Source organism: Micrasema longulum, unplaced genomic scaffold (genome assembly GCF_059751315.1).
Source record: "Micrasema longulum isolate JH-2025_06_02 unplaced genomic scaffold, ASM5975131v1 h1tg000494l, whole genome shotgun sequence".
In the NCBI taxonomy this organism is placed as follows: domain Eukaryota; kingdom Metazoa; phylum Arthropoda; class Insecta; order Trichoptera; family Brachycentridae; genus Micrasema; species Micrasema longulum.
The window spans coordinates 590,389-602,017 of NW_028277691.1; the positions used below are offsets into that span (position 1 = coordinate 590,389).

General features: G+C 37.4%; 1 protein-coding gene and 1 long non-coding RNA gene across 5 annotated transcripts; one reads left to right on the top strand and one right to left on the bottom strand.

Annotated features, from left to right (window-relative positions):
• Positions 1–217: 217 nt before the first annotated feature.
• Positions 218–1,458, bottom strand: LOC148281134 (uncharacterized). Its single transcript, XR_015822435.1, has 2 exons — positions 1,382–1,458; positions 218–1,155 (listed from the first exon to the last, which is right to left on the bottom strand). It is a non-coding gene; the product is annotated as an uncharacterized LOC148281134 (long non-coding RNA).
• Positions 1,459–2,217: 759 nt separating this feature from the next.
• Positions 2,218–9,528, top strand: Su(fu) (suppressor of fused domain protein). 4 transcript variants are annotated; one of them, XM_088227264.1, is made up of 6 exons: positions 2,218–2,379; positions 3,140–3,256; positions 3,361–3,453; positions 6,213–6,614; positions 7,364–7,505; positions 8,493–9,528. In XM_088227264.1, the coding sequence occupies exons 2-6, from the start codon at positions 3,144–3,146 to the stop codon at positions 9,192–9,194; spliced, it is 1,452 nt and encodes a 483-aa protein (XP_088083390.1). In that variant the 5' UTR covers positions 2,218–2,379; positions 3,140–3,143; the 3' UTR covers positions 9,195–9,528. The 4 variants fall into 4 exon arrangements, with proteins under 4 accessions (XP_088083390.1, XP_088083391.1, XP_088083392.1 ...); XM_088227265.1 differs by having other exon boundaries at positions 2,240–2,379; positions 3,126–3,256; XM_088227266.1 differs by having other exon boundaries at positions 2,240–2,379; positions 7,364–7,487.
• The last annotated feature ends 2,101 nt before the right edge of the window (positions 9,529–11,629 follow it).

The following is an 11,629-nucleotide window of genomic DNA, read 5'->3' on the forward strand; positions in this document are numbered from 1 at the left end:
TCTCAAGCCTGGATGCTCTGTGATGTAATTCACCACTGTAATTAGGCCTCCTGGCCTGTTGTGGTGCAAAAAAAAATGTTTAAAAAAAATGTTACAATGTACAACAATACAATGTGCTACTTTAGCCCACTCCAGTTTTATATAACAAATCTCATGTTTGAAATGCCTTGGGTTTATCTTACCTAGTTTTATTGATAGTCCATTAATAAAAGACAAATTTAAATGTAAAACAAGTTTTATTTTGGCACCATAGTAGTACAAAATTATGAAAAAGAAATTTTAGAAATAAATTCGTAACAAAAATAAAGTTTTGTAATAATCAATACTGATGATTCTTCGTTTTTTATATTCAGAGAATATAATTATTATTCAATGGTAATTACTTAAGGCTCAACAATTGAAATTATTATGAGGAAGGGATTTCTTCTACCATAAATGCTCTGACTTATAATAATATACGGAGGAACAGATTCACCCGCTGCATTTCCACAAAACATCACCGAAAAACTCATTTTTGCTGAGTTTATTATATGTGCTGGGTATTTGGTCCCACGCCTGCAGATAATCTTTTTCTTTCCAGGATCATCGCACAAGTTTGTTTCATCATAGTTATAAATGTTTTTGGGGGAAATTCCGTCTAACTCTGGGGGCAATTGTTATATGTAGTTTGAAATGACTTCTTGTGATATCTGGGCGCGTACTCTTTTGATATTATTAGCAAATCTTCTTGTCAATCCTCTGTGCCGTCTCAGAAAAATTTTCACCCATTCCTTTCCGGAAATATTGTTCTTTAACTGTCCAACCTGCCTTCCTTGAGATTACAAATAATCTTTGACTATCATCACAAGATCAAACTCACAAAGAGGAAATCCATACTCCGAGAGCGTGGTTATATGAGCCACAAAAGACTCCTCTTCAGATGATGAAAATACTGTTCGGCGCCCAGGATTGCTCATCCTCAAGTTTTTCAACTTATTTTTAAGAGTGCTTCGTAATATTCCGTACTTTGTATGAGCAGCCCGTTGTGTAAGCTGTTTATTTCTTATGGCCCGTAAACATTCCTGTAATTGGGCATCTGTGTAGTCTTTATAGCGTCGGGACCCAGGTTTTTGTCGGTGTATACCGACAAAATACTGTATAGTAGGCATGGTGTAACTGTGACGAAAACAGCAATAAGTATTAAAATTTAGTTCAAAAGCTAAACGAAAAGGTTAGTTTGGCCCTAGGAGCAAAGTAACCCATTTTTCGGGTTATAGTATACTGACTTTTTGTTTCTCAGTTTTTAGATAAAAATATTAAAGATATTGCCCTGTTCTTTGCTATCGCGTATTTACAATTACTTACTTGTTACAAATAAATAACTAATACAACGTAAACTTACCAAAAAATGGAGTTCCGTATTGAAGTTTTTACTAGCTCTTCAACGGCTAAAATTTACCCACAACTTGTTAAAACTCGTCACAAAATGTCATTGTACCAATCAATCAGAAATCATTCCAGAACGAGTACAGGACTCCCATCTATCGATATAAGTAGGAAATACGAGCATAAATTACGCTCACACCGCAGGGCGGAAAGTTAAAAAAAAAAAACGATTTGAGCTAAAGTACCCCGTAGGGTTTAAGTATACCGGTTTTACGGTAATTGATAAGATTAAGAAAGGGTCTCGGAGATGGTTTGGTCACGTAGAATAAATGGACGACGAAAAAATGGTAAAACAAGTTTATATGGCGAAAATGAACGGCAAAGAGAGACGAGGACGACCAAGGAAGACGTGGCATGATCAGATAAACCAAAATCTTAAGTCTGGTCATGTCAAAAGCAGACAGAACCGAAGGGCATGTATGACAAGATGTATGAATGTGGAAGAGGCTAGGATTGTATGCCATGATAGACGTATGTGGCGGTCCATTCTCTCTGCCTACCCCTGCGGAGAAATGGCATGATGGTAGTAGTAGTAGTTGAAATATTAAAAAATATTTTAAAATAAATAAACAAGGTTGATTTTATAATCTAAAATGAAAATACCTGCTTATTTTACGGGGACAAAAGGTTTTAATGCCTGAATATTTTAGACAGCTATGTATAGCTCGTATCAAGTAGTTTGATCAATTCAATTCTAATTCCCATCCCAAACAATACCAAGTCTAAACCAGGTCTAAACTATCACTAATGATACGAATTTAGTCTATGGTTATACATCGTGGTATGATACCCAATGACACCAACCCACAAAAATAATTTCGATTTAGATTATTTAGAAATTAGAAGTTTGACAGGTGACTAGTAAAACTTTTTAAAAGTTTTACTTTTTATCATGTAAAAGCGACAATAACGTGTAATTCTACCATATTATGTGATTATGGTACACTAATCAAAGTAAGTTTGTAGTATAATAACATCACCTATGTATGTATTAAATTGAATAGAATTTTTTAAATCAATGTGAATAAAATTAAAAGCAAACGTTTATATAATTTTCTATTTTTCCAAAAACTCAATTGAGTTGACTGTGAATTGTTAAAATCAATCGTAATTTTTCGTATATGGTATTAATAAAGTGTTATTAATGATGTATCATTTTAGGTTATGATTATAGCACTAATGTTAGGAAATAATTTAAAAAAAAACCCTTTACATTCACGACAACCTGCTATGCGGACGTACTGAAAATAAAACAGTTAAGCATTCTGAAGTTATGATCGGGGGCAATGGAATGGCCTGCTTAAAAATAGGATGTTCCCATTTTGAAATAAGTGTATAGTTTAATTAGCTATTAACAACATTTTTATGAAAATATTAATAAATTTAGTTTTAAATTATCTTTTTTTATTACATATTCAAATTCTTGGAGAGGTGGTTCAGCCGACGGTTTAAATAAGGTGATCATTTGGGTTATTTGAAATATACTGTTTTGTTACTCAAAAACCCAATTTACAGTACTGAAAGGCAACTTCGTTTGTCTACCACCTGAAATTATCGAGAACCTCTATCCGGGCTTCGTGTTCTGTGTCAATCCTTGGTGTAGTTCTTAAAGAAATTTGTTATTCTTCCCATGCAAAATTGTACACAGTTAGAGGTTCTCTGTCTATACAGTCCAAATTTCAAATGAGAATATATAATAGTATATTATGTATAGTTAAATGGAGAGCCTGGTTGATGGGATGGCAGGGCTGCAGGCTTTATGCAGTGCATGTCAGCACGAGTACCCCGAGCAGCCCAACCCGCTGCAGGTCACAGCGCGCCTAAAGTACTGGTGAGCATTCTCTACTCTTCCTGTAGTGCAGTACTATTATCTAGCTACAGTACGCCAAAAAGAGGGGTTCGCACTAACTGATCTGCCCGATGTCCCGTTTTCAGGTTGGGCGGTCCTGATCCCCTCGACTATATCAGTATGTATTGGAACTCCGGCCAACCCGAGCGGCAAATATCTCCACATTGGCATTACATCAGGTAATCTTATTTTGTGAATGTTCTTTCATCTACCAATTTTTTTCTTAGAAGAAAAAACTTTGTACTGGATTTGCCTTCCCGGGGAGTCCTGCAAATATCTAGACTTGCGCATTTCTTTCTCGAAAATGTTATCCACCTCTTTTGTAATACCTGTAAACTGCATAGTTACTCGTGTTTTTCTAATCAGTACCCACTCCTGCAAGTAGTGTGATCCCCGATAAGTAAACATCTCCAATAAGAAAACCTAGTGTAGATAAGTTTGTCTAGCACGCTTAAGGTCCCGGGTTCGATTCCTGGAAAGATTGACGTGAAATATTTGTTTACGAGGTGGTTCGTTTGGCTGTTGTTTGTTGTTGTGTTTTTGGTAGCTACACTGTAATATACCTGGACCATATGATATAAACCAGTCGCGTGCGCAGAGTTTTTAACCAGGGTAGGCAGTAAGAAAAATAACGCACTGCATTATTTTATAGGTAAATGATAAATATTATCAGATAATTTTCTTCACACCTCACATGAGTGTTATGAATCAATATGTTATTGGCTTGTACTCGATGTTGAAATTACCTAAGCCACATTGAATTCCCAAGTCAGTGCTATATTTTGTACTGAAATTCCAAACTGCATTTAGGTTAGAAAATAATATACAAGTGTACAATATAAATGGTCCATATGTACTCACCACACACCCAGTTAGTCCCCTAAAATCTTTGAAATATTTTATATGTAAATATGTGTAATTCTTTTTATTTTTTTGCCACTCTCACTGGAGGTTGACGACCATCACTCTGAATTAAATAATGGCAGGATCATCAGGGTATCATATACTATTTATTACTTTGCCATTTACTTTAATTCCTATGTCAACCTCTTGCAAATGCTCTCTAAATAAAAATTTGGAGTATAAGTTAAAAGCATCGGCGAAAGTATGCAACCTGCCTCACTCCTTTTACGAAATATAATTTTATCAGTTTTAATGACATTTATGCGGACGTGTGCAGTTTGATTCCAATAGAGGCTTTAAATAATCCTTATGTCTTTCCCATCCAACCCTGATAAAACATGTATAGACTTTGTTGGTCAGCATTCGAATGGGAAAAAGAGCCTCCCACAAGGGAGGTTTCGCAGTGGTTTCTCAATGAAAAGATCTTTCTCCAAAGCCTGTTGTGCAAGATGCGTAAAAATATCTTAAGAGCGTGGCTCATCAAACTAATCAATCTGTAATTGTTACACGATTTAGCATATGGTTTTTTGGCAGTGTGATAAATTCTGATGTTAACCATGTTGTTGGTACTGACCTGTGTCGTAAATTTAAAAAAAAAATTTAAGCAGAAGATCAACGCCGCTTGAATCGAAATGAAAATCAAAAAAAATTATCCCTTTTCGGTCCCAAAACACGGATGCCATGATTTTTTTGGCCGAAATTGAGGCTTTGAATTTTTTTGCAGATCGAGAACTAGTGTGTCGCTACTGTGACGACTGTCTTTTTGTCTCAGGGGTGTAATGAGCCACTCATGTTTCATCACCAGTCACAATGGAGCTCAGAAAATCCTCACCTCCCAATTCAAATCGCTCGAGGAACTCGCGAGCGCTAGCGACCCGATTAAATTTATGCTGCTCTGTCAGTTGTTTTTGGACCCATCTTGAGCACAATTTTCGATATTCCAGCGTTTCTGTAATTGTTCTGTAATCGTATAATAGATATCTGGAAATTTGTGGAAACATCGCAGACATTTCATCTACTGTCAATCAGCGGTCCTCACGAACAGTTTCGTCGATTTGTTGCACCAACTCATCGGTCAATTGAAGGTCTTCCACTCCTTTGCTTGAAGAATATTCGTTCTTCCTTCATCAAACTCACGACACCTCTTAAATATGTTTGTTCGGTTCATAGCACCTTCACCATAAACAGTTTTGATCCGTGCAAAAATTTCAGTCGGAGTTTTTCCTTCTGTGAGAAGGAACCTTATGACAGCGCGCACCTCGCACTTGGCAGGATGTCATATTGACATCTTTCGCAGAAACGAACACTACGAGGCAAGTTTTGGTACTAACGAGGGTCGCCTGTGCTCGTTGTGTTCAGGAGACCCCCCACTACCAATCAGTGTTGCAAACTTTTGGAAAAAATTCTCACAGCAAGAGAGCCAAACAGTACTCCTATTTTCTGGATATGCCTACTATATATTAAAAAAAATAAAAAAATATTAGCATTCTTATAATTTAACAAATATTTCAATTTTGGTGGCCATTTTCAACGAGTTGTAAATAACTCACTATTAGAAAATGGAAATCAAGTTGGGATAGAGTAGGGTTCAAACCACGGACCTCTGATCCGTGAGTCCGCAACACTAGCCGCGGGACCACAACCCGATTGAAATAACCAATATACCCCTATTTATACCTGACGGTGCATAAGGCACTGCAGTGGATCAAAAGTGCAGTATATTTTGATGATCTAGAGGTCTTATGCTTTGAGATGATATTAACAATATACTATAATAGCTAGCTAGAATTTTATAATGAATAAACTGTTAAGCATGTTTTGTTTGTTATATTTTTTATTATTTAGTCTTAAGCGAGCAAATGAAAAATAATGTAGTAGTAATAATAATAATAATACTGCAGCGCCTGTCTTCCACACATTTGTCCATTAGTTTGAAATATAATGCGAATACTTTGACCTTTTTACATTTATCAAATATCTTAGCATGTAGCCGAGACATTGTTTTGGCAAGTAATCTGTAGTAATATTATTTAAGTTTCGGATTATCGGACCTGCACGGAGACGGGCGAGTGCACCCCCGGGGGGCGGATGGCGTGTCGGGGTTCGGGCTGGAGCTCACCATGCGCGTGGCGGGCTCGCAGCTGGCGCCGCCCACGTGGCCCGCGGCGCTGCTGCAGCGCCTGGCGCGCTACGTGTTCGCCACGGGCAACCGCCTGCGCGCGGCCGACCACGTGTCCTGGCACGGCGCGCTAGACGGCGGGCCGGCGGGTGCGCTGCGCCACATGCTGCTGGCCGCCGACGCGCGCCTGGCGCCGCTCGCCACGCCGCTCGGCAGCGTGGAGTACGTGCAGGTGGTCGGCATCACGGACAGCGAGCTGCGCTCGGCGCAACGCTGCGGCGGGGCTCCTCTGTTGGCCGCTCTGGCTGCCCATCCCGGGTATGTAGCGAGCTCATTAAATATTTTGTTTGTGTCTGGGTAGATGGAGAACGTAGTGCCGTGTGTCACTCGCGACGGGAAGAGTGTTTTCGACTCGATGGCTACTCTTATATTGAAATCCCAAAATAGGGAGCCGAGTGGAGATAAGTCCACCCGGGTGGCTTTACTTTGTAATATTTCATTGTGCCTGGCCCCGTGAGACTGATCAGCTGCATTTAGTTTGCTTGTATGTTAATGAAGTTATACAACATTTACAATGTAGTTTAGTTTCACATGATTATTTTTTTTAAGACAATGTCCATAATTTACAACAAAATTTATTACAACTACATACACAATAACATATAGAAGTTCTATTTGCGACTACATTCACAATTATAAGACAAATGAGTAATGAGCACTTATTATTTACTCTTATAAAGAAATACATTTATTTTCTTAATTATAGAGAAAAAAATAAACAAATCATTATAAAAATAAGGTAAAAAGATAAAAAATGTAAAAAATAAAATAAAAAATTCAATTAATACATGAAATATTTTGTGTTTTTTGAAAATTATAATAAATTGCTGAGGGAAATATTTTGTAACATTCCCTAAATTACATAATAAATAAAATCTTGCTTTTAACATTATTTATACTATAAAAACCTATAAATAAAAACACTTCTTTATCTATTTGGCCTGATTCATTTATCAATCCATCCACTATATTATATGTAATATGTATGTGTGCCGTGTTGTACGCAGCTGCGGACCGTGGCTGGTGACTGACATGAAGCGCTCGCAGTCTGTGGAACCCCCGGAGCCCCCGAGTGGCCCATCGGACCTGAGCGGAGTGGCCGCCCAGTGTCGCTGGGAGCCCCTTCCTACCGTTTGTCTTCTTCCGCTTGTAATTCTTAATGTTTTTTTAATAGTGAAATTTCATATCAAGTGTACGATTAGTTTCCAGAAAAGTTATTTGCATAATGGCCACTACGACGCTATATTGAATGTGTGACACAATAGCTACGGATCTGGTAACACGATACTGATTGGATTTAATCTCTCGATAGTGGATAATATGCTGTTGTGTTTTGTCTCGTGTTCCTAACGTGCGGCGGACTTTCAACCTTATGTTTACCGTGAATAAAAGCCGGAACCCACCGAATCTGTTGAGTTTTGTTTATTTTTTATAATTCTAATCTAAACAATCAAAAATACAGAAACTTGGCCAAGTTCCAAATCAATGCGAGCATTTAGTCAATTTGAAATCGTCACGTGACTTGATCGGTCACGCATGCATATAATGAGGAACTTCAGCCCTGCGGGAAATTTGATACAAAAAATGTTTTCTTGCGCGTGCTAAAATTTAGAGCATTAAATTTCTAAAGTTTCTTAAAAATGTATAAAAAAAAATAATAAAAAAAAACTACTACAAAAAAAATATTGTGTATCCAAAAGCACTTCAATGATCTCAACGTGTAGTCTCAATGGGTTCTAAAATGGACTAGATTTGTTCCTGAAAACTTAAAGTGCACCAACAACTAACTTTCGTGAAAGCAAAAAAATATGTTAGGGTACATGACACTGTTTCTTAAATAACAGTTTAGAGAAGCGTGGCTCGTAATAAGTAACATTTCAATTAACTTTTATGAAACTGTTCCGGTAGTGGCTTGTACTTGATTTTTAGCCTACATTGCTCTAAACTGTTATTTAGAATTAGTTTCACAAAACAGTTTAATTTGTGAAACAGCAACTGTTATTGCTACTCCTTTTAAATAACCGAAACGCCCATCTTCGGAGATTGCGTTGCAATTGGTTGCAAAGCATGCCGGGTACTTGCTAGTGTACTAGCTATGTCAATAAAATTAAAGTAATAATTTGCGCTTTTTTACAGATATCGGAGACTAATTCATCTGAATTACCACAAACGGTCAAAGAACAAATTAAACATGTTCTTCTACGAGGCCTTTCGGATATTGAGTCCAGATCCAGTAGTACTCCTCCAGCTTCGGCAGACACTTGCAAAATGTCTGTCGAAGCTGTCAAAGTAGTCGGGGATTCCCTCAATCAGGTTCACCTGAATGTCTCCGGTTCGGGGCTTCCCTCTGAGACGGAGAAGGATATAGCCATGTCCACTGACAGTTTCAAAATGACAGAAATGGAAAACGCTCTATTGGAAGAAGTTATGAAGAAACCGGCAAAGACAGTTTCTCGACGAACAGAGGAGGAATGGGAAGTCCTGGAGGGAGTTCACTTCATGCTGGACAAGGAAGCGGCGAGCATGCTTCCGCTAGCGCTACGCGGGCGCGTGCTGCACGGCGCACACTTCACGTGGAGCGCGGCAGGCGGCGCGCAAGCCGTGACGCTGCTGGGCGCGGGCGTGCGCGGCGCGCAGGCTAGCCCGGCGCGGCCTCGCGCGGCTCGCGGCGGCTGGCTGCAGCTGTTCCTGGCGGAGCGCGACGCGTGCGACATGACGGCGCGCCTGGCGGAGCTGGAGTCGAGCCCTGAGCCCGCCACCTTCCTCTGGCCGGAGCTCGGCTTGCGCATATCCGTTTTGGACGCGCTTCCTCATGGTGTTGCTCGCGCACTAGACTGACTTTTAATGATTCATCCGAAACTCACATTCTTATTGAATGACACTCATTAGTAGGTAATTTTTATTTGCAACAGTCGCATTACTTACCATATTAAGGCTGTAAAATGTGAACATGCATTGACCTCGAGTGTGGAGACATCGACACTTTACAATTTGTGACTACAAATCTGCAAGTGTATGATGCTGCACATAACTTTTACATATCAAATAATCGAAGGAGTAGAATACTGTAGTTAGTTTGTACCCGAAATGTTAGTGTGAATTATCCCATCGTGCTTCTTGTATTTCTAAAATTGCAAAAGTAAAATATTGTAACAGCACAAAAACATCTAAAGGATTTTCTCATTATTTTTATATTGATCAAATATTGTCTGTGTATGTGTATTTCCTTTATGTTTAATACCTTATTTGAAACCCTATTAATATTTTTAATCATATACCTACTATAATTTACTGCAGAATATTTACAAAATGTGTAATATAAAAAGCTCTTTCAATCCAATATTTTTTAGTTAAATAATTTAAAAGAAATATTTTTTTAAAGAATACACTTCTGTGTGCGAAACAGAACCACAACCCTGGACTTGATGGCTACTCTCACCCTCAGGTGATGTTTTACCTAAAAACCCCGAAGAATTCAATTCTGCGGGAGTAATCTCCCTTAATTAATATACGCTTTTTGGGGTTACATACAATTCCCGGGGTCCCAGATTTGATTCCTGGCGAAGTCGACATAAAATATTTATTAAGTAGATGTTTTTTCACTGGATATTTGTAAATTTTTTTAAAGCAATAATACTGTTTAAAAAATCATGATTGAAAATACATATTTTTTTAAATTGTGTATTTATTATACCTGAAATATATTTTTAAACAACCTAATTTTCTGCAAATATTTGAACCTCATTTTTGTTTCTGGCAAATTCAACCCATTATAGTGGGGTTTCTACTGACACATCTATAAGGCAGACCTTGCAAAATGTGATTAAAGCAAACCGTTTGGCACAGTTGTTCACTTGGTCAAACTGAGTTGATTAAGCCCGGTTGGCAGCGTTTCCCTCCCCGCTGGGGGGTAGGGGGGGGGTCAAAGTTTCCATCTGCCGCGCGTCAGTCTATGATTTAAATCAAAGTCAGTTCGACTACTAGGTCATGTTTGGTATCGTTTTCGCATAAATCAGGGTCAAGGAATTTATTTCTGAAATCATTTTATTGACTTTTCATAGTAAAAATAGGGAAAAAATATAAAACAGTAAATAAAAAATATTTGTTTTTTTTTATTTTGGTAAATTACTTTTGAAGTATTGCGATATTTATAAAATAAAAAATATATTCAAGTAGTCTCATTAGATTTAATTATATAAACAATGACTTTCTGAACACATTTTATGAAAAAAAAACATTAATGCCGCGCGACAGAGCGACATGTTGAGAGCGCCCACATACAAAAAGCGTTTCTCTCTCTCTAAGAAAAGATTTATCTCTAGAAATTGAACGTTTTTAGGCTGATTATATTATGCGAAAAATATTATATTGCATGAGCAGTTTAAATTTTATCAAGTTTTAACAAGTTTTAATCAAAAAGAAAAAAAAGTAAAATAAATAAAAATAATTTGCTTATCCATTTATGACTTTGAAACATTGTTATATTTATAAAATAAAAAATATGGTGAAGTAGTCTCATTATTTTTTATTATAAAAACAATATTTTTTTTAAAACATTTCATTAAAAAAATACTTTTAAAAAAACATTTATGCCGCGCGGCGGAGTGACGCGTTGATACCGCTTGCAGATAAAATTTCAAAATAGTCATGGTACTTATAATTTATTTACTATTCAACATTACATTAAAAATTTTGAAAGCCAATATAATTTCTTCTTCTTATCGGCCCTTTTCAGGAATTGCGCTTGATCGAGCGCACTAATAAATTAACGCTCTAATGAAAGGAGACGGTGGTGAGTAGGTTTTTCCTTTATTTTCGTTCCTTAAATGACAAATAGTTTTCTTTATTCGTTTTTTTTAAAGGCATGATTAGTATAATTGAAAATCTGGACGCGTTGCGGAAGTGGTTTATAGCTGGACCAGAATGAGCAGACATGATCGAGTCATTTGAGAAAGATCATTTGAATATTACAGAAACCTTTCCAAATACACACCTCTCTGACACTGTTGCGAACCATGGTAAGTTTATTTAAAATGTGAACTCTCTGGAAAAGACCTTGAGCGAATTTGGTTATCCGTTCCTCGAAGATACTGCATAACCTTGAAATATTGATACGAAGAAGGTATCTGCTCAAGATGTAGTCGATACTATAATGAATATTGAGAAGAATGGGGAGGAACAATACATCTTTTTTGCGGATCAACGACTGCAAAAAGGCAAAAGCTTGTTTGACCCAATCAAATTAAACAAATACGCTCTTTTTACCACCAGCA